At 43.9% G+C, this 22598-nt stretch overlaps 1 protein-coding gene across 8 annotated transcripts; it reads left to right on the forward strand.

Annotated features, from left to right (window-relative positions):
• Positions 1-828: 828 nt before the first annotated feature.
• On the forward strand, positions 829-20821 carry LOC110522592 (protein max). 8 transcript variants are annotated; one of them, XM_021601044.3, is made up of 6 exons: positions 829-1193; positions 1586-1612; positions 15331-15450; positions 15750-15821; positions 17579-17717; positions 19246-20821. In XM_021601044.3, exons 1-6 carry the CDS (start codon positions 1158-1160, stop codon positions 19434-19436), a joined length of 585 nt encoding a protein of 194 aa, XP_021456719.1. In that variant the 5' UTR covers positions 829-1157; the 3' UTR covers positions 19437-20821. The 8 variants fall into 8 exon arrangements, with proteins under 8 accessions (XP_021456719.1, XP_021456723.1, XP_021456720.1 ...); XM_021601045.3 differs by having other exon boundaries at positions 869-1193; positions 15331-15438; XM_021601048.3 differs by lacking the exon at positions 15750-15821.
• Positions 20822-22598: the final 1777 nt, after the last annotated feature.

Raw genomic sequence — 22598 nt, forward strand, 5'->3', positions numbered from 1 at the left:
GTACACTGCTGCTGCTGTGGGACAGGGCAAAAGAGGGAGGGAGGGGGGAGGGAGGGAGGGAGGGAAAGACAGGGGGTGGAAAAAGAGGGATGGCAGGAAAGGTCTGAATCTGTGTGGGTGGGGGGATCTGGTCAGAGACAGGGAGAGAGCTAGTCTGCGGATAGAATGAGGGATGAAGGGAGGGAAAGAGAGAGAGGATGGATGGGGGTCACTGCGAGTGTGTACGTGGTTGGTGGGGGTGTCGTTGGCAGCTGCCAGTGCCCTCCTGACCTGTTGGGGAATGGATGCTACCCTCACTATGCGTGTTTTTACACATTTGCCGATCCGCTGATGGAGCAGCTCAAATAATCCACTCTGTAAGCTCCTTATATAGAGTACAATTTTGTGGAGAAAAAAAGCCTAGATTATTCCCTATACGCTCAGGGCTGCCCCCACAATCTTTATGCAGAGTAAATCAAATCAAATCAAATTTTATTAGGGGAGCTAGTAGGGGAGCTTAATAGTTGACCTTGATGAAAAATACGTTCATTTCAAATAAGGAAACACTTTACAATCAGTAGATGCAATGTAAAGCACAGTTGCAGGATTTACACAGCAAAGTGGTAAAATGTGACAAATGTGGTAAAATAAATGTTCATGCCTATTACACATGTATATCGCAATTGTTTACTAAATAGAAAAATAAAGAAATAAAGAAGATAGTATTCAACATTGACAGTATAAAGAGGCCGATATCGCTATTGTAGCGATCCACGTGTCTCAATCGTTGCCCCACTGAAGCAGCTCCTGTCTAAACTACACATCCCAGCCTTCATCGCGAGGAAAAATAGAACGCTTTTGACGTTATTCTGACGCACTGCATTCGTTTCAGTTGTGGGTAATGTGGTTAATAGACAAGCCACATCATGGTTTTGAGGATTTGGTAATAATAGTACAAAAAAACTACAAATCCCATACACCTACAGGCATATTGCGGAACGGTAGCTGTCTGTGTTGAGGCAGTCACGTGTAAAATAGTGTTCGTTTAGTCTTATTTCTTTCGTTCTTGACTGTAGGGAGAAGAGGTCTTGTCTTGTCTGTGCATTTTCCTCATCGTCAGGTGTTTGCTTCATGTTGTGAGCTATCCTTTCATTTTAAATTCACCATTTCACCGAAGAATGAGTGATAACGATGATATCGAAGTCGATAGTGACGTGAGTAAATGTATATATTTCGTTACTTTGCTATAGCTTGTTGACTCGGTAACGAGCCATTTAAAAAAGCCTAGTATTGATGAACCCGTGGCTGCTAGCTAGTTGCTAACTACCCGGCTAGTACAGTAACTGGTAGCGAGCTAACGTTAATCCACAAACACATCAACAGCTCATAAAGGTTAGCTAGCTCAGCTAGTAGCAAGCACTAGCAGTGCTGACTCACAAATGGATTATGTTCACTTACCAGCGAGCTACAGATATTCTTTGCATTAGGTTTGCTGCAATTATATGAAGGGGGGGGGGTATAATTGATTGCTAACTAAGTTAGCTAGATCAAGCTACATGGAATTGTGGCCTACAATCGTACTTTTCTGTTCTGTTTCTTTTTACAGGAAGACTCACCGAGATATCACAATGTGGTGCGTAATGTTAAATATATCCAAATGTATTGGAATTCTATCAAATGTATTGAAATGATGCCGTGATCATATCAAAATATTTTAAAATATATATATATATATATATATAATATATATGTGTTCCTCCTGCTAGCTAACGTTAGATGATACACATTCCCGGTAAACTTAGCAAGTGATGGTGGGAATGGATACTGTGTCGGAATAAAAGGGTGTCCTGCATTTTTAGTGAGTGAGAATAAATCAACCAACCATGTTAACTAGCATGCAAACCTAGCCACATACCCCCCCCCCTCCCCCTCCCCCGAATATACCATTACACACTACACACACACGGAGGATGTAACTAGTAGCCAGAATGCAAGGAGGTAGCTGAAAACTGGGGGGTTTGGACAGGAGTTGGCAATTTGTCCTGTGGCAACTATGATTTTGCTTTTACATAATGCCTGGGATATATCCATCAAGCCAATGTTTTTGCTTTCACACATATCATCTTATCCATATATTGAAGTGTATGTTCATCCCACATGCGGCTAAAGGGGAGACACGGAATTTATGCTATATTTAGAATAAATCCAATTCCTGAAAAACAAGGCAGCAAGCCGAAGCATATGTACAAAAAATACTAACCAGCTTCTCCTAGGCTGTTCACGACCAGATGCGCTTTTGCCAAATTACACTTCTAGGTCATCTGTTTAATCATGAAGTGGCAATTAAATCGCCAATGTGATACTTTTGAAATGGGAATTTACTATATATAGCTGGCTAGTGACAACGGTGTCCGTTTAGTTAATAAATTACTGCATCGTCAAGTAAGGAAAGGAGAAGTCACGGAGCCACTGTTTTGTTTTTAGAGGATTCAGAGTGAAAATGATATCAAATTGTATTTATTTGTCACGGTCTACACCTTTCTTTTAAGAAGCACAACAGTGAAATGCTTACTTACAGGGCCGGTCCTAACAATGCAGAGTTAAAGATAAAACAAGAAGTATAAATAGTGACACAAGGATTAAAGAGTGTGTAACAATAACATGGCTATATACAGGGAGTACCAGTACCAAGTCAATGTACTATGTAATTGAGGTAGCTATGTACATATAAGTAGGGTTAAAGTGATTAGGCAACGGGATAGATAATAGACAGTAGCAGCAGAGTATGTGGTGAGTGTGTATGGCGTCAGTATGGGTGTTGGTGTCGGTGCAAGAGTTTCGCTAAATAGTTAATCAAATGTTTACACAATCTTGTTTAGCAGTCTTATGGCTTGGGGGTAGAAGCTGTTTAGGGTCCTGTTGGTTCCAGACATTGCACTTGTACAGCTTGATGTGCGGTAGCAGAGAGCACAGTCTGGCTTGGGTGGCTAGAGTCTTTGACCATTTTTTGGGGCCTTCCTCTGACACCACCAGGTATAGAGGACCTGGATGGCAGGGAGCTCGGTCCCAGTGATGTACTGGGCCGTACTCACTACTAAGGTTGCACATTTTGGGGAATATTCAGAGATGGAAATTATCCATGGGAATTAATGGAAATATATGGGAAATATGAGAATATATGGGAATTAATGAGAATATATGGGTATTAATGAGAATATATGGGAATTAATGAGAATATGCACATTAATATTAATACAATTTTAAATGTAATTGGATTTTTGCTTTAGATATATTTACCATATCATATGGAGACAGAAACATAAACCTTTAACCTCATAAGTAGACATAATTTCAAATGATTGAATCCTTCCAATAGAAATATATATATATATATATATATATATATTTATTTATTTATTTATTTAGTTACGAATTGAACTTTTAATTAAATGAGTTGACTCTTCACATGATTTCACTGAACAACAAAAGAAAGGGAATATTGAATGATCCCCAATGGAGATCATACATCTGTAAAATGATAGTCTAGAAACTAAAGCTCAGGCTTCTCCATGTCCACCTTTTGAACATCATACTCTGAGGCTTCCTCTTCACTGTCACTTTCCAACCTTGTTGAGGATGACTTGTTGTCAGGCTCAAAAAGCCTCAAATTTGTCAAAATGGCCACCAATTTTTCAACCCTTGTATTGGTCAGCCTGTTGCGTGCTTTGATGTGTATGTTCCCAAACAAGGACCAGTTGCGCTCTGAGATGGCTGATGTTGGTGGATTTGGAGGATTTGGAGGATGATGGAGGCAACAGGGGAAAGAGCCTCAGATCCACAAAGTGGATATGTTGGCACGACTGGCATATTGCATCTCCATCCCAAAGCCCTTGCTTGGAAGTGTACTTCGCCAGACTGCCAAGAACCTTGCCCTCATCCAGGCCAAGGTGGTGAGACACGGTTGTTGATCTCTGCTCTTACCCCTTTTTCTCCCCAATTTCGTGGTATCCAATTGTTGTCGTAGCTACTATCTTGTCTCATTGCTACAACTCCCTTACGGGCTCGGGAGAGACTAAGGCTGAATGTCATGCGTCCTCCGATACACAACCCAACCAGCCGTACTGCTTCTTAACACAGCGCGCATCCAACCCGGAAGCCAGCCGCACCAATGTGTCGGAGGCTACACCGTGCACCTGCAACCTTGGCAACCTTGGCTAGCGCGCACTGCGCCCGGCCCGCCACAGGAGTCGCTGGTGCGCGATGAGACAAGGAGATCCCTACCGACCAATCTCTCCCTAACCAGGACGATGCTAGGCCAATTATGCGTCGCCCCACGGACCTCCCGGTCGCGGCCGGTTACGACAGAGCCTGGGCGCGAACCCAGGGACTCTGATGGCACAGCTGGCGCTGCAGTACAGCGCCCTTAACCACTGCGCCACCCGGGAGGCCTTGCCAGCATACTTAAGGTCCAGATTGCTGCCTTAACTTGATGACCCTTCACATACCTAACCATTTCCTTGGCTCTCTTGTAGAGTGTATCCATTGTTTTCAGTGCTATGTTGTCCTTGAGGACCAGATTCAATGCATGAGCAGCACAGCCAATAGGTGTGATGTGAGGGTTGGACTCCTCCACTTTAGACTAAGCAGCCTTCATGTTCACAGCATTGTCTGTCACCAGTGCGAATACCTTCTGTGGTCCAAGGACATTGACTGCCTTCAGCTCATCTGCAATGTAGAGACCAGTGTGTCTGTTGTCCCCCGTCTGTGCTCTTGTAGAATACTGGTTGAGGGGTGGAGATGATGTAGTTAATTATTCCTTGCCTACGAACATTCAACCATCCATCAGAGATGATTGCAATACAGTCTGCTTTCTCTGATTTGCTCGACCTTCACTTGAACTCTGTTGAACTCTGCATCCAGCAAATTAGTAGATAAAGCATGTCTGGTTGGAGGGGTGCATGCTGGGCGAAGAACATTCAGAAATCTCTTCCAACACACATTGCCTGTGAGCATCAGAGGTGAACCAGTTGCATACACAGCTCGAGCAAGACATTCATCAGCATTTCTGACTACGTTCCTCCATTGAGTCAAAACTTCTGATTCCAGGAGGACCATGAGCTGTTGCTATCAATGAGGTGTCTGATTCATCATTTTCACCTCGAATAGAAGTAGTGGGACTATTGTCAGAGGTTGCGCTGTTGTGAGCGCTGAGGGAACTTTATGCACTTGGCCAGATGATTCTGCATCTATGTTGCGTTCTTCACATATGATTTGGCACAGTATTTGTAAATGTACACCGCTTTTTCTTCTACATTAGCTACAGTGAAATGTCTCCACACATCAGAGTTCCTGTGGCAATTTCCTGTAAAGATTAGAAAAAAATAATTTAATACCCAAATACAATGTACACATAAATAGTTAATCAGTTAGATTAAACAACTCCTTTGTAAGATAAATGTTTTAAAAAGAAACGTGTATGGAAACAGGTGAATTAACACTCCTCAGTTAGCAGGCTCAAGCAAGCTAAAACCCACATGGTAGCAAAAAGTAACTAGCAGAAATTAACAAGTTAGAAATTATTTAAATTAGAGGTCGACCGATTATGATTTTTCAATGCCGATACCGATTATTGGAGGACCAAAAAAGCCGATACCGATTAATCGGCCTATTTTTATTTTTTTCTAATAATGACTAATTAATTAATATAATACATCAATAAAATCAATTTAGCCTCAAGTAAATAATGACACGTTCAATTTGGTTTAAATAATGCAAAAACGTGTTGGAGAAGAAAGTAAAAGTACAATATGTGCCATGTAAGAAAGCTTTCGTTTCAGTTCCTTGCTCAGAACATGAGAACATATGAAAGCTGGTGGTTCCTTTTAACATGAGTCTTCAATATTCCCAGGTAAGAAGTTTTAGGTTGTACTTATTATAGGACTATTTCTCTCTATACCATTTGTATTTCATTAACTTTTGACTATTGGATGTTCTTATAGGCACTTTAGCATTGCCAGTGTAACAGTATAGCTTCCGTCCCTCTCCTCGCTCCTCCCTGGGCTCGAACCAGCAACACAACGACAACAGCCACCATCGAAGCAGCGTTACCCATGCAGAGCAAGGGGAACAACTACTAGAAGGCTCAGAGCGAGTGACGTTCGTAACGCTATTAGCGTGCACTAACTAGCTAGCCATTTCACTTTGGATACACCGGCCTCATCTCAGGAGTTGATAGGCTTGAAGTCATAAACAGCGCAATGCTTGACGCACAACGAAGAGCTGCTGGCAAAACGCACGAAAGTGCTGTTTGAATGAATGTTTACGCGCCTGCTTCTGCCTACCACCGCTCAGTCAGATACTTAGATACTTGTATGCGCAGTCAGATTATATGCAACGCAGGACACGCTAGATAATATCTAGTAATATCATCAACCATGTGTAGTTAACTAGTGATTATGATTTATTGTTTTTTATAGGGTAAGTTTAATGCTAGCTAGCAACTTACCGTGGCTTACTGCATTCGCGTAACAGGCAGTCTCCTTGTGGAGTGCAACGAGAGAGAGGCAGGTCGTTATTGCGTTGGACTAGTTAACTGTAAGGTTGCAAGATTGAATCCCCCAAGCTGACAAGGTGAAAATCTGTTGTTCTGCCCCTGAACAAGGCAGTTAATCCACCGTTCCTAGGCCGTCATTGAAAATAAGAACGTGTTCTTATCTTTATTTAACTAGGAAAGTCAGTTGTAAAAAAAAATCGACGCCCAAAAATACAGATTTCCGATTGTTATGAAAACTTGAAATCGGCCCTGATTAATCGGCCATTCCGATTTAATCGGTCGACCTCTAATTTAAACGCACTTTGCTGAAAGGCTACTATTTACTAGTTCACAAAAAATGACAAAATATATTACATTTTATACAATGTACATATGTCACGTAAAATATATTCACCCAGTATTGTAATCAACTTACCAGAGAGCATGTAGTCCTTGGCTCAGACTGTATGGTAGTGTGGACTCAATGGCATCTCGTTAGTGTGTAAGATCTTGAGAATCAGCTGTACATGTGATGGAAGGAATGCACTGCCGCATGTGATGGAAGGAATGCACTGCCCCATGTGATGGAAGGAATGCACTGCCCCATGTGATGGAAGGAATGCACTGCCCCATGTGATGGAAGGAATGCACTGCCCCATGTGATGGAAGGAATGCACTGCCGCATGTGATGGAAGGAATGCACTGCCCCATGTGATGGAAGGAATGCACTGCCCCATGTGATGGAAGGAATGCACTGCCCCATGTGATGGAAGGAATGCACTGCCCCATGTGATGGAAGGAATGCACTGCCCCATGTGATGGAAGGAATGCACTGCCCCATGTGATGGAAGGAATGCACTGCCGCATGTGATGGAAGAATGCACTGTGCATGCGGAGGGTTGCAATTCCATTTAATTGGGGATAGTTTAACCAAAATATGCCACAAGACCTAGAATTGCCTTATGTGTATCCCACAAAAAAGGTTTACTGTTATAGGCTAACATTTTGGATGAATTTAAGCAAAATTCCAAGGCTTTACTTCCCAGAAAAACCACCCTACTCACCACCCTATATATAGATTTTTTTTACGTGTTTATTTAAACCCCTAAATCCACTCCACGGTGGCCAATCGATTTAAAGCTTGTCATCGTCATCATGGACGTCCCTAAGATGATCTGCGATAGTCTTCTCCTCATGAACCATATGCCGGATTCACTCCAGATTTTTGTATTTAAACACCTTACATCAGTCTTCAATGGTCGCACTGTACCTATAGATGCATGTTAGCACATATGCTAACGCTAAAAATAATGTTAAAAAAAATCTTATGTGAAATTGACTGCAGATTTGCTATATAGCCTCTAATAAATATAATGATTAGCTGCTTTGTTCAAAGTAACACTGAAAATATTTCACTCATTAGTCAAATTGACCTCTGAATTGGTATGCTATATAAACTCTATGTTAATGACTTTAGACTTCAAGTATAATTACCAGCTGCATTCAAAGATGACCAACTTCCAGCATTAAACTTCACTTGCGTCATCCTTGTGGTATTGAGAGAGAGAAACATGGTAATGCTGTCACTGATTGAACATACAGGAAAGATAGTGCTTGTTTTGTTATCCAACTGATCTTGTCCTTTCATCTTCTGAACCCCATTCATTGCTGCTCGCAGCTATATTCTTGTCTGCTTGTTTCAGCTAGCTAGTGATTAGTGCCATATTTACTGGACAGGTCACAGTGTACTTACTGGGCTGCTGGCAGGCTGAATGAATGACGCGGCCACGTTGCCTACCGGCGAAGAAAACGCGCATGCTGGTGGCAGGACATACAGTACTTTTGCATACCAGCACATCGTGTTTTTCCCCCTGTCAGCTAGGCCAGTCTTTATCAAACTGATTCGCATCGACTTAACATTTAGCTGCCGAATGTTCTCGATACACAGTGAACACTAATCATCTAGGCAGGGCTTTTATGTCGTATTTTTCAAACTCCACAAATAGTACAACTTACAATATGACATTCAAAAAAACAATTATGTATCATGGTTGACCATTTGGATGAGGATTGGACTATGAGAACAATTAGACTGTTTTTGCACATCTCACTTTCATGTAACCTACAAAATAATCTTTGTTGTCGACGGTTCCAATCGATTTCCTCATATAAATCTGTTTTTAATGCGTCTCAAACGTGGGATGTGATGTGACCCATATCTGAGATATATCTTTTTAGTTTTTACATAGTTAACCCAGACATACTGGCTCCTGTAAGACAATAGCTTCCACTGGGACCCACCTAGTCAGTCCCCGAGGAACATTGTTATAAAGTGGAACACACACTGATAAGGGATGAGACCTCTCGATAACAGGACATAGTGTACGGACACTGTGTGTGTGTATCAGCACCAGAAGTATCTAGCTGTTTAGTGACACGTTATTCTGAGTGTCAGAATGACCATGTTGGAAGTGCAGTAAGTGACCTGCTGTCTCTCAATGCAACACAGTTCTGAAGACTTTCAGCACAATGCAGGGTGCCACTGGTTTAGTTGGGAGAACAGTTACTCTGCTATACTACTGTACTCTAGTCTACTTCACTATTCATTTGTCCCGCATGGCACCCTGTTCCCTGTATAGTGCACTACTTTTGGCTGGAGTCCTATGGGCCCTCGTCAAAAGTAGTGCACTACAAAGGAAAGTGTGCGCAATTTGGGATTCAAGCACTTACTCCACTCAGCAACAATTGGAGGTTTTCTTCTGTTTTTGTAATTGGTCGCTAAACGACCTATGGGAACCTCCTTCCCCTTTCACGCCATGTGATTTGAGATGCTTAATATCAAAGATGTTTATAGTCACGCCACACCCTTACTGTACCCATGTGACCTGTCACTATAAAAAGGTGATGTGGCGTTGTATTTTCTTCACTCTCACGTTTTGTTTTTGGGATTATGAGATTGCTATTAATCCCTTTTTGGATTACTTTCTTACGGAATTGCGATTCTTCAACGACTCAAATTGGTGCTGTTAGTAGTTGATTTTTGGTGCTGTTAGTAGTTGATTTTTGGTGCTGTTAGTAGTTTAATGAAGTAGTTAAGTAGTTAAATCTAATCCACTCACGTTATTGTGCCTGACCATATTAGCTAACTTTATTTTTGTTAGTTTTTTTGTCGCGCATTTCCATCCTTGTCTGTTGTACCTTTTTTTTTGTTGCTTGTTGACACGTGGCCACACCAGCCCTTTGATCCAGCTCTCTCGCTTGTAGTTCAGCTGTGATCACGGAGCTCAGCGACGCTGTAGGCTTCCGGGTCCTCGCTTGTAGTTCAGCTGTGATCACGGAGCTCAGCGATGCTGTAGGCTTCCGGGTCCTCGCTTGTAGTTCAGCTGTGATCACGGAGCTCAGCAACGCTGTAGGCTTCCGGGTCCTCGCTTGTAGTTCAGCTGTGATCACGGAGCTCAGCGACGCTGTAGGCTTCCGGGTCCTCGCTTGACCGAGTCCACCAACGCCGAGACTTGATAGCTCATGCTTGATTGTGCCGTTCAGATGACTTCATGTCGGCGGGAGTTCGAGCCCGGATCTTGATACATATTTAAGCGGGAGTCTCGACCCCGAAGCACGACGTTTGGAGTAACTTTCTCTCGACGCATCCGAAGCCGATACCAAAGGGCAATCGACGCATACACCGAGACACACCGAAACAAACAGCTACCGTTGTCTTCGAGTACAGCCCTTTCCCTCCTTGGTAAATTGATACCCACCTGAATTGTATCTTCTTCGTAAACCCTGTATTTCTTGTTGGATTGTGTTCAGGAAGTTGTGTGTCCACCGTGTAGAATCGCTATCGTCTCTGCCCAATTCCTGCTATTTTGACTTCCTCCAGGAGGTTATCCCTGTTATGGCTGCAGCCATAACCTCCTGGAGGAAGTCAAAATAGCAGGAATTGGGCAGAGACGATAGCGATTCTACACGGTCAAGTCTCGGATACACACACAGTGTCCGTACACTATGCCCTGTTATGGTCTCATCCCTCAAGCTACATTGAAAGTATGTGGCAGATTGTGGCTGCATAACCAGGGACACGCCCCTCCAGTATCATAGTTCATGAAAGGTGCCAGCAGGCTACGGCTCCCTTAAAACTCCTTCCGTACCTTCACGGGAGTTAGATGTTGTTCTATGATCACTGATAAGCCCACCATTTTTGAGGCCCTGTCTTCACTTGAGCTATGTGAGCTCTGTCAATACCAAGTCTGTTTTGAAGAATTTACATTCCATCCTTCATGCCTCAGTTTAGCCGAAGATGGATCTAAGGCATTGCTTCGGCCGTATCCAACCTTCTTACCCGAGGTGCTTTCGTCGTCACACGCTAACCAGCCCTTAATCGGTAGCGGTATTTCGTCCGCCTCATCGCTCATCGTTGTGTACACTTTGCCGTGTTCGACGTCGTGGCAACAACACACACAACCAGAGGGGTCTTCCTGGACTCGGTGTTGCTGAAATTTGGACAAGTTCACATACTGTGGACCTCGTTGATACTTACTTATCAACTGCCAGTGCAACTGGCACACATAGTACCAGTCAAAAGTTGGACACCCACTCAAGGGGTTTTTCTTTGTTTGTACTAGTTTCTGCATTCTAGAATAATAGTGAAGACATCAAAACTATGAAATAACAAACATGGAATCAAAATATATTTTAGATTCTTCAAAGTTTTGCCTTTGCCTTGACGACAGCTTTGCACACTCTTGGGATTCTCTCAACCAGCTTCATGAAGTAGTTATCTGGAATGCATTTCAATTAACAGGATTGCCTTGTTAAAAGTTGATTTGTGGAATTTCTTTCCTTAATGCGTTTGAGACAATCAGTTGTGTTGTGACGTGGTAGGGGTGGTATACAGAAGATAGCCCTATTTGGTAAAATACCAAATCCATATTATGGCAAGAACAGCTCAAATAAGCAAAGAGAAACGACAGTCCATTACTTTGACTGACTTTCATGTCTTAATCTGAAAAATGTCAACTTTTTAAAGTTTCATCAAGTGCAGTTGCAAAAACCATCGAGCGCTATGATGAAACTGTCTCTCATGAGGACCGCCACAGGAAAGGAAGACCCAGAGTTACCTCAGCTGCAGAGGATAAATTCATTGAACTGCACATCAGAAATTGCAGCCCAAGTAAATGCTTCAGAGTTCAAGTAAAAGACACATCTCAACATCAACTGTTCAGAGGAGAGTGTGTGAATCAGAACTTCATGGTCTAATTGCTGCAAAGAAACCACTACTAAAGGACACCAAGAAGAAGAGACTTGCTTGATTGACACACTGTAGAATTCCATTCATTCCTATGGATTGCTCCTTCTGGGGAGTGCCAATATGACCAGCCTCTCTCTGGCCAATACGCAGCATCAGCAATCCAGGGTTTATATACAGTACATAATTGGTTATGAGTCAGAGTCTAGGACCTTTTGGGAGCTACTGTTGCTCTGGGCCTAGCCCTAGTCACGTAACATCTTGTAAATATCTAAAGGCTACGAGTGTTTTTTAGTGGATGAGAATGTGCATAAAATAAACAATTTAGCTTTGAGGCCTGACGGAGCGGGTTTGACGGGCCTGGCGGAGCGGGTTTGACGGGCCTGGCGGAGCGGGTTTGACGGGCCTGGCGGAGCGGGTTTGACGGGCCTGACGGAGCGGGTTTGACGGGCCTGATAGTCACTCAGTGCAGTATATCTATTTGGTGGCTGAAGCCTGTCAAACCTCTATTGTTCAGTCTAGTGTGTAGAGAGACATGGACTAACTATGGCTTCTGTCCCAAATGGCACCCTATACCCTATTGGTCCTGGTCAAAAGTAGTGTACTACATGGGGAATAGAGAGGCATTTGGGACACTAGCTATGTGTGTTAGGTAGATGAGGCCCTGGCAGCAGTATGGTGTGGCTGAGGAAGGGCTGTCTCCGTGTTAGGTAGATGAGGCCCTGGCAGCCCTATGGTGTGGCTGAGGGAGGGCTGTCTCCCTGTTAGGTAAATGAGGCCCTGGCAGCAGTATGGTGTGGCTGAGGAAGGGCTGTCTCCGTGTTGGGTAGACGATCCCAACAAGATGTCTGTTCTGTGTGTATTCTATAGAGACTAAAGGTGATCCTCACTAGACGGCAGATCACAGGGATAATTGAGGTTTGTGTTCAGAACAACCGGCTATATATAGCCATACGCCTAAACCACAAAATGTGCCCACTGTTAGGCCGTAAACAAACATCTTATGAAATGTTCTGTAACAAATACAATAGGCCTTTACAATACATAACAAAAAAAGATAATCTGAAGACACATTTCACTGTATAAGAACACACCAGCATCAGTAAATTCATCTATACAGAGTCATCCCCCATGTTACTGTGCCAAATAACACATCCTCAAGTTGTTAAATACCAGTCCTAACCCAGAACAGAACTCCTAATAATTTGTCATTTAGTCCTAGTTGTCAGGTGTTGGCGAATTAGAAACTGTAACACTAAAACACGATGCCACCCTTTCACCTCATCTGAATGGGTTTAGTGTCTTTCTCCACCCTGGTGTCAGTTCTAGTCAAACCCTGAAGAACACGGCTGCGCTGGGGTCAGTTCTAGTCAAACCCTGAAGAACACGGCTGCGCTGGGGTCAGTTCTAGTCAAACCCTGAAGAACACGGCTGCGCTGGGGTCAGTTCTAGTCAAACCCTGAAGAACACGGCTGCGCTGGGGTCAGTTCTAGTCAAACCCTGAAGAACACGGCTGCGCTGGGGTCAGTTCTAGTCAACCCTGAAGAACACGGCTGCGCTGGGGTCAGTTCTAGTCAAACCCTGAAGAACACGGCTGCGCTGGGGTCAGTTCTAGTCAACCCTGAAGAACAAAGCTGCGCTGGGGTCAGTTCTAGTCAACCCTGAAGAACACAGCTGCGCTGGGGTCAGTTCTAGGCAACCCTGAAGAACACAGCTGCGCTGGGGTCAGTTCTAGTCACTCGTGGGGTGGTGCCAGTGTTACTATACCAATTTGTAGAAATAAACAAAACCATAGAAATGAATGTAGAATATAATCATAAATGAATATTCTAGATCTATGGTGGCAGTCAGTTTCCTCCGTGAACAACTCCTTAGCTGCCTCGCCAACTCACTGCCTGCCCAGTTTTGGACGGGCCACACACACACACGACTCTGAACTGGTGCTGGTAGGGATTCATGGGGACGGTTTGTCGCTGAACTAGAGGTCGACCGATTTATGTTTTATTTTTTTTCCAACACTGATAGCGATTTTATTGGAGGACCCAAAAAAAGCTGATACTGATTTAATAGGCCGAATTTGATGTATTATTTATTTATTTTTTGTATTTTTATTAATACATTTTTTTAATGTATGTGTAATAATGACAATTACAACAATACTGAATTAACACTTATTTTAACTTAATATAATACATCAATAAAATCTATTTAGTCTAAAAGGAATAATGAAACATGTTCAATTTGGTTTAAATAATGCAAAAACAAAGTGTTGGAGAAGAAAGTAAAAGTGCAATATGTGCCATGTAAGAAAGCTAACGTTTCAGTTCCTTGCTCAGAACATGAGAACATATGAAAGCTGGTGGTTCCTTTTAACATGAGTCTTCAATATTCCCAGGTAAGAAGTTTTAGGTTGTACTTATTATAGGACTATTTCTCTCTATACCATTTGTATTTCATATACCTTTGACTATTGGATGTTCTTATAGGCACTTTAGTATTGCCAGCCTAATCTTGGGAGTTGATAGGCTTGAAGTCATAAACAGCACAATGCTTGAAGCACAGCAAAGAGCTGCTGGCAAACGCAGGAAAGTGCTGTTTGAATGAATGCTTACGAGCCTGCTGCTGCCTACCACCGCTCAGTCAGACTGCTCTATCAAATATCAAATCATAGACTTAATTATAATATAATAAAAACACAGAAATACGGGCCTTAGGGCATTAATATGGTCAAATCCGGAAACTATAATTTCAAAAACAAAACGTTTATTCTTTCAGTGAAATACAGAACCATTCGGTATTTTATCTAACGGGTGGCATCCATCAGTCTAAATATTCCTGTTACATTACACAACCTTCAATGTTATGTCATAATTACGTACAATTGTGGCAAATTAATTAAGGTTTTTGTTAGGAAGTTAGCACAGTTAGCAACGAGCCAGGCGGCCCAAACTGCTGCATATACCCTGACTCTGCTTGCACAGAACGCAAGAGAAGAGACACAATTTCCCTATTTAAAATAAATTAATGTTAGCAGGCAATATTAACTAAATATGCAGGTTTAAAAATATATACTTGTGTATTGATTTTAAAGGCGTTGATGTTTATCGTTAGGTACACGTTGGTGCAACGACAGTGCTTTTTTCCGCGAATGCGTTTGTTAAATCATCACCCGTTTGGCGAAGTAGGCTGATTTATCATTGAATCAACAGGCACCGCATCGATTATATGCAACGCAGGACAAGCTAGATAACGACACATGGTTGATGATATTACTAGTTTAACTAGTGATTATGTTAAGATTGCTTGTTTTTTTCTAAGATAAGTTTAATGCTAGCTAGCACCTTACCTTGGCTCCTTGCTACACTCGCATAACAGGTAGTCAGCCTGCCACGCAGTCTCCTCGTGGAGTGCAATGTAGTTGGCCATAATCGGTGTCCAAAAATGTCGATTACCGATTTGTTATGAAAACCTGTAATCGGCTTTAATTAATCGGCCGTTCTGATTAATCGGTCGACCTCTAGTCCTAACCTCCCTGGACCCCCCCCCCCCCCCCTGTGACTTTCTCTCATTGCAGGCAGACAAACGAGCACACCACAATGCACTGGAGCGCAAGCGCAGGGATCACATCAAAGACAGCTTTCACAGCCTGCGGGACTCGGTGCCCGCCTTGCAAGGGGAAAAGGTTGGTAGAGAGGTAAAAACCCAACGCTTTTAGGGAGACGGGATCCTTTTGGGGAGGGAAGGATTGTTTTTGTTGTGTTCGTTCAGAGCAATGTATTTAGAGTTGGGACACCTTTTTTTTTTTTTTTAAATAGAATTTGGAGTGTTGTAATTCTAGACATTCCGTTACGTAGCATTGTTGAAATATTCCTCATGTAAACGTTAATGGGGTTCTAACATGGCTGCCATAGAATGTTGTAGTGTCATGTAAAATGCATCATAATTCTCCTTCTGAACATTCTATCCCTCATGTAATGCATTGTCTTACATCAGGTGGCGTCAGTCCTACGCGACGCTCGTCCCTCAACAGGGACCGGTGCAGGCGGAATCGTCGCGCTGTCTGACGTAAGACTGCCGTGGAATGTTGATGGGGTGTCAACATGGCTGTCATTTATTTTTCTAGTGTCATGTAAATCACCATAATGCAGAATCCTCAATGTCCCCACTCTCTAAATGCATGGCTCTCTGTGTGTCACGGACTTATCATTCTTAGGATTGTTCAAATGCAATATGGATAAACAAAGTGAATGTAATTGCAATGTGTTATGATATCTTGTATGTTGAGATATGTAGGTTTGTGTTGCTGTAATTAATATTTGTAAATAATGCCACAGAAAACATAGCTACTTCCTTCAGTGTATCCAATAGATAGCTAGTTATGACATGGAAGCGCGAGGAGTGATGGGAAGGAGAAGAGATGTGTTCTAAACAGACACACAGAGACACAGGCTAGCGGCAGGAAGTTATGACTAAATCTGTTGCTGCTTCCTGTTTTGACATCTCTTGACATTGAGGGCATCGGAGCGTGCCCAACTGCCCAGGCTATGATCAGGCACAGCACCCTGTTAACTTTTCAAACCAAAGAACTGGTCTGGTCTGGTAGTGTGGCCTGGTTGAAGCAGACACTGTGCCATTATTGTGAGAGAGAAGCCATAGAATTATATATAGGGTGTCTGAACTCAGTATTCAGTCTGGTTTAACCAGGCTAGTGTTAGTCGGAGTATTACAGTAGCTGGGTGGGAGGGGTTAGTCAGGGTATTACAGTAGCTGGGTGGGAGGGGTTAGTCGGGGTATTACAGTAGCTGGGTGGGAGGGGTTAGTCGGTATTACAGTAGCTGGGTGGGAGGGGTTAGTCGGGTTATTACAGTAGCTGGGTGGGAGGGGTTAGTCGGGGTATTACAGTAGCTGCATGGGAGGGGTTAGTCCGGGTATTACAGTAGCTGCGTGGGAGGGGTTAGTCGGGGTATTACAGTAGCTGGGTGGGAGGGGTTAGTCGGGGTATTACAGTAGCTGGGTGGGAGGGGTTAGTCGGGGTATTACAGTAGCTGGGTGGGAGGGGTTAGTCGGGGTATTACAGTAGCTGGGTGGGAGGGGTTAGTCGGGGTATTACAGTAGCTGTGTGGGAGGGGTTGGTCGGGGTATTACAGTAGCTGGGTGGGAGGGGTTAGTCGGGGTATTACAGTAGCTGGGTGGGAGGGGTTAGTCGGGGTATTACAGTAGCTGGGTGGGAGGGGTTAGTCGGGGTATTACAGTAGCTGGGTGGGAGGGGTTAGTCGGGGTATTACAGTAGCTGCGTGGGAGGGGTTAGTCGGGGTATTACAGTAGCTGCGTGGGAGGGGTTGGTCGGGGTATTACAGTAGCTGGGTGGGAGGGGTTAGTCGGGGTATTACAGTAGCTGGGTGGGAGGGGTTAGTCGGGGTATTACAGTAGCTGGGTGGGAGGGGTTAGTCGGGGTATTACAGTAGCTGGGTGGGAGGGGTTAGTCGGGGTATTACAGTAGCTGGGTGGGAGGGGTTAGTCGGGGTATTACAGTAGCTGGGTGGGAGGGGTTAGTTGGTATTACAGTAGCTGGGTGGGAGGGGTTAGTCGGGGTATTACAGTAGCTGGGTGGGAGGGGTTAGTCGGGGTATTACAGTAGCTGGGTGGGAGGGGTTAGTCGGGGTATTACAGTAGCTGGGTGGGAGGGGTTAGGCAGGGTATTACAGTAGCTGGGTGGGAGGGGTTAGTCGGGGTATTACAGTAGCTGGGTGGGAGGGGTTAGTCGGTGATGTCACTGCAACCCTTGCCTCGTGTCAAATGAGTTTTTCCTTTGTTTCCAACAGCAATCTATCAAACAGGCGTCCCGAGCTCAGATCCTAGACAAAGCCACGGACTATATCCAGTACATGAGGAGGAAAAACCACACCCACCAGCAGGACATCGACGACCTGAAGAGGCAGAACGCACTGCTGGAGCAGCAAGGTGAGTATGATGGAGAATCTACTGTACCATCTACCTGTAGTATGATGGAGAATCTACCGTACCTACGGACCATCTCTTCCTGTAGTATGATGGAGAATCTGCCGTACCTACGGACCATCTCTTCCTGTAGTATGATGGAGAATCTACCGTACCTACGGACCATCTCTCCCTGTAGTATGATGGAGAATCTACCGTACCTACGGACCATCTCTTCCTGTAGTATGATGGAGAATCTACCGTACCTACGGACCATCTCTTCCTGTAGTATGATGGAGAATCTACCGTACCTACGGACCATCTCTCCCTGTAGTATGATGGAGAATCTACCGTACCTACGGACCATCTCTCCCTGTAGTATGATGGAGAATCTACCGTACCTACGGACCATCTCTTCCTGTAGTATGATGGAGAATCTGCCGTACCTACGGACCATCTCTTCCTGTAGTATGATGGAGAATCTGCCGTACCTACGGACCATCTCTTCCTGTAGTATGATGGAGAATCTGCCGTACCTACGGACCATCTCTTCCTGTAGTATGATGGAGAATCTACCGTACCTACGGACCATCTCTCCCTGTAGTATGATGGAGAATCTACCGTACCTACGGACCATCTCTCCCTGTAGTATGATGGAGAATCTACCGTACCTACGGACCATCTCTTCCTGTAGTATGATGGAGAATCTGCCGTACCTACGGACCATCTCTTCCTGTAGTATGATGGAGAATCTGCCGTACCTACGGACCATCTCTTCCTGTAGTATGATGGAGAATCTACCGTACCTACGGACCATCTCTCCCTGTAGTATGATGGAGAATCTACCGTACCTACGGACCATCTCTCCCTGTAGTATGATGGAGAATCTACCGTACCTACGGACCATCTCTTCCTGTAGTATGATGGAGAATCTGCCGTACCTACGGACCATCTCTTCCTGTAGTATGATGGAGAATCCGCCGTACCTACGGACCATCTCTCCCTGTAGTATGATGGAGAATCTGCCGTACCTACGGACCATCTCTTCCTGTAGTATGATGGAGAATCTGCCGTACCTACGGACCATCTCTTCCTGTAGTATGATGGAGAATCTACCGTACCTACGGACCATCTCTTCCTGTAGTATGATGGAGAATCTACTGTACCTATGGACCATCTCTCCCTGTAGTATGATGGAGAATCTACCGCACCTACGGACCATCTACCTGTAGTATGATGGAGAATCTGCCGTACCTACGGACCATCTCTTCCTGTAGTATGATGGAGAATCCACCGTACCTACGGACCATCTCTCCCTGTAGTATGATGGAGAATCTACCGTACCTACGGACCATCTACCTGTAGCTTGTGTGTTTGTCTGCTTATGGGCCAAATGTTGACCTCTTCATTTCCCCCACCCCTTTCTCTATTCCTCCTCCCCTCGCTCTCTCTCCTCCTCCCCTCGCTCTCTCTCCTCCTCCCCTCGCTCTCTCTCCTCCTCCCCCCCTCGCTCTCTCTTCTCCATCCTCTTTCTATTGTCTCTCCCTTGCAGTGCGTGCCCTGGAGAAGGTGAAGGGTTCGACCCAGCTCCAGGCCAGCTACAGTTCTTCAGACAGCAGCCTGTACACCAACCCTAAAGGCAGCGCTGTGTCCGCTTTCGACGGAGGCTCTGACTCCAGCTCCGAGTCCGAGCCAGAGGAACCCCCCGCCCCCAGGAAGAAGCTCCGAGTGGAGGCCAGCTAGAGCGACGGGCTAGACCACAGCGCCACGCCTGGCGTGGAGGGGTACTGCATGCACAGTTACTGGTCCAGTAGTCGGTGCTGCTCCTCTATTTCTCACTACCACCTCCTTCCCTCCCTCCCTCCCTGCATATCGCTGAATGTGCTCTCGCTGGAGAGTGGAGGCGACATCCGTCCCTGCCGATCTGTCTATCCTAACGTTCTTTCATCACGCCATCCCCTGGGGAGGGAGGGAAGCCAGCTGGGAGGGAGGGAAGCCAGCTGGGAGGAAGAAAAGTAGACTGATTTTAGAATAGGACGTGCAAAGCTTCTGTTTTTCTTCCCCCTGTCGGTTCCTTTCTTCCTTTTCTGTCCTCTCTCTCTTTCTGACTTCACAGCTTTGGTATCTCTCAGCAACTATCCAAAACCCCAACATGAGGCAGCTTCACTACCTAAAGGACTCGATGCTTCGGTACCCTCTACTACGTACTCTCTCCTCTCGGCTGAAAACTACGGAGAGAAGAGAGGGAGGCGTACTCCAAGCACTGAGAACACCTAATACTTTTGTTTATTTCATCAATTTATCTTGTTAAGAACCTGTTTTTAGAATTTATACACACGCTTAGAAGAGTCGTCCTGTCGGTTGGAGTGGCATACCTTCAAAACATTTTTTTCCCCCCGCACACACAAAAAAAAAAAGTACTTTTGATGTGATAAACAAACCTCAGGCCAACAGGATTGCAGATCTTTTCCATTTTGACACGTTTTAGAAATTAAATATCATCCCCCTTTGTGGAAAATAATTGATGTTATGAAAAAAGATTCCAAAACTTGTATTGTATTTCGTCCTCTAGCTTGAACTATAGTGAATGAATTTAGGTGGCAGAGCAAAAGTTAGGAATCTTGATAATAAAAAAATAAAAATAAAAATGGTTATTGATTGGATGTTTTCAAGTTCTCTAAAAAAAAAAAAAAAATGTGATGCATTTTGTATTCTCACAAAATCATTGAAAAATACCAATTTGTCACTTGTAGTTTTCCTTCAAAGTATGGAATAGATATGGATTGTCAAAAGGTAGTCCATTTTTTTTTTTTTTTTTTCAATATGAGGAGAAAATTAAGTCAATATGTTGTGAATTACACAGTAAAATCTTAAATGTCGCTGACTCAACTAAAAAAAGAAGCATTTTGCATCTAGGAAATGTGTGTGTATATCCCCCCCCCCCCCAATCCATTTATTTTCCCCCCCCACCCCCCTTTTTAGGGTATGATTAGCGTATACTAGATAGATCTTTGATTCCATTCCATGGAAATTACAAGTATGTTGTACATACTGCCAAGAATTGTCTTGCAAGTTGAGGCCTACCTTTACTATGAGACTATAAATAAAACTATTTTATCCTTTAAAAAGTGTTTGGTGGTTAATTCTGTATTTTGTTACATCCCCTCAGTGAAGTGGACAATATATCCCGAGCATTTATGGAGTTTATCTGAAGACCATTTTGTTAAATTTGTGATGACATTTAGTTGTGTGTTTTTAACGACTTGTTGCATTGTTGGCAGAAGATGGATCCAGTTTAATGCATAATTGATATCATTCACCAATACCTATTTTTCTTTGGAGTCAAACAAAATTGCAAATCACAGCTGGCCTGGTACATTGTGTCCTTCCACAACCCATTCGGGATGCACCGTTTCAGTTTTAAATGATTCAATATCTAAGAAAACGGACGACTGTAAAGGCTGGGAATGATCACAAGTCAGTCATGGCGTGTCATAGTTGAAGTGTACCTATGATGAACATTACAGGCCTCTCTCATCCTTTTAAGTGGGAGAACTTGCACAATTGGTGGCTGACTAAATACTTTTTTGCCCCACTGTAATATAAACTGAACTAAAATATAAATGCAACGTGCAACAATTTTACTGAGCAGAAATCGATCAATTGAAATAAATGAATTAGGCTGTAATGTTTGGGTTTCACATGACTGGACAGAGAAGTAGACATGGGAGGGCATAGGCCCACCCTCTAGGGAGCGAGGCCCAGCCAATCAGAATGAGTTTGTCCTCTCAAAAGGGCTTTATTACAGACAGAAATACTCCTCCATTTCATCGGATGTCTGGGTGTCTAGTCAGATGATCCCGTAGATGAAGAAGTTGGATGTGGAGGTCCTGGGCTGTCCTGGGTTTCACGTGGTCTGGAGGTTGTGAGGCCGGTTGGATGTACTGACAGATTCTCAAAAATTACATTGGAGGCAGTTTATGATAACTGAACAATCCTTTCTCTATTTGGCAACAGCTCTGATGGACATTCCTGCAGTCAGCATGCCAATTGCATGCTCCCTCAAAACTTGAAACATCTCTGGCATTGTGATACAGTGAATTACAAGTTAAATAATCTGTCTGTAAACAATTGTTGGAAAGACTACTTGTGTCATGCACAAAGTAGATGTCCTGACCAACTTGCCAAAACTATAGTTTGTTAACAAGACATTTGTGGAGTGGTTGAAAAACGAGTTTTAATGACTCCAACCTAAGTGCATGTAAACTTCCCGACTTCAACTGTATGTGTGAACTCCTTCAAGACTGTTGGAAAGCATTCCTCGTGATGCTGGTTGAGAGAATGCCAAGAGTGTTTAAAACTGTCAAGGCAAAGGGTGGCTACTTTGTAGAATCTGAAATAAACAAATCTATAAAAAATATAATATTTTATAACCCTTATGGTTACTACATGATTCCATATGTGTTATTTCATAGTTTTGATGTCTTCACTATTATTCTACAATGTAGAAAATAGTAAAAATAAAGAAAAAACCTTGAATGACAAGGTGTGTCCTAACCTTTGACTGGTACTGTATATTTTTTTGGGGGTGGGAATTTACGCGCCCCCCCTTGCCGACCACTAAGGGGCGCACCCCGCAGTTTGGGAACCACTGACTTAGGGCAGCACTGTGATCGTTTCTGTAGATTTACCTTCTTTGAAGAGGGTAGCAAGGGGGAGCAGCCCGGCCTGCCAGAAGGAGTAGCAGCCGTCCACCAGTTTGTTACAACGACCCTGGAACCATCCCTCAAACCTCATGTGTCTGCTGGCCACCCACTGCTATGGAGACAGGGAGGAGGAGGAGAGAGGGAGGAAGAGGAGAGAGGGAGTAGGAGGAAGAGGAGAGGAGAGGGGAGGGAGGAGGAG

This window comes from Oncorhynchus mykiss, chromosome 4, assembly GCF_057628025.1.
Source record: "Oncorhynchus mykiss isolate SJ-2025 chromosome 4, ASM5762802v1, whole genome shotgun sequence".
NCBI lineage: Eukaryota > Metazoa > Chordata > Actinopteri > Salmoniformes > Salmonidae > Oncorhynchus > Oncorhynchus mykiss.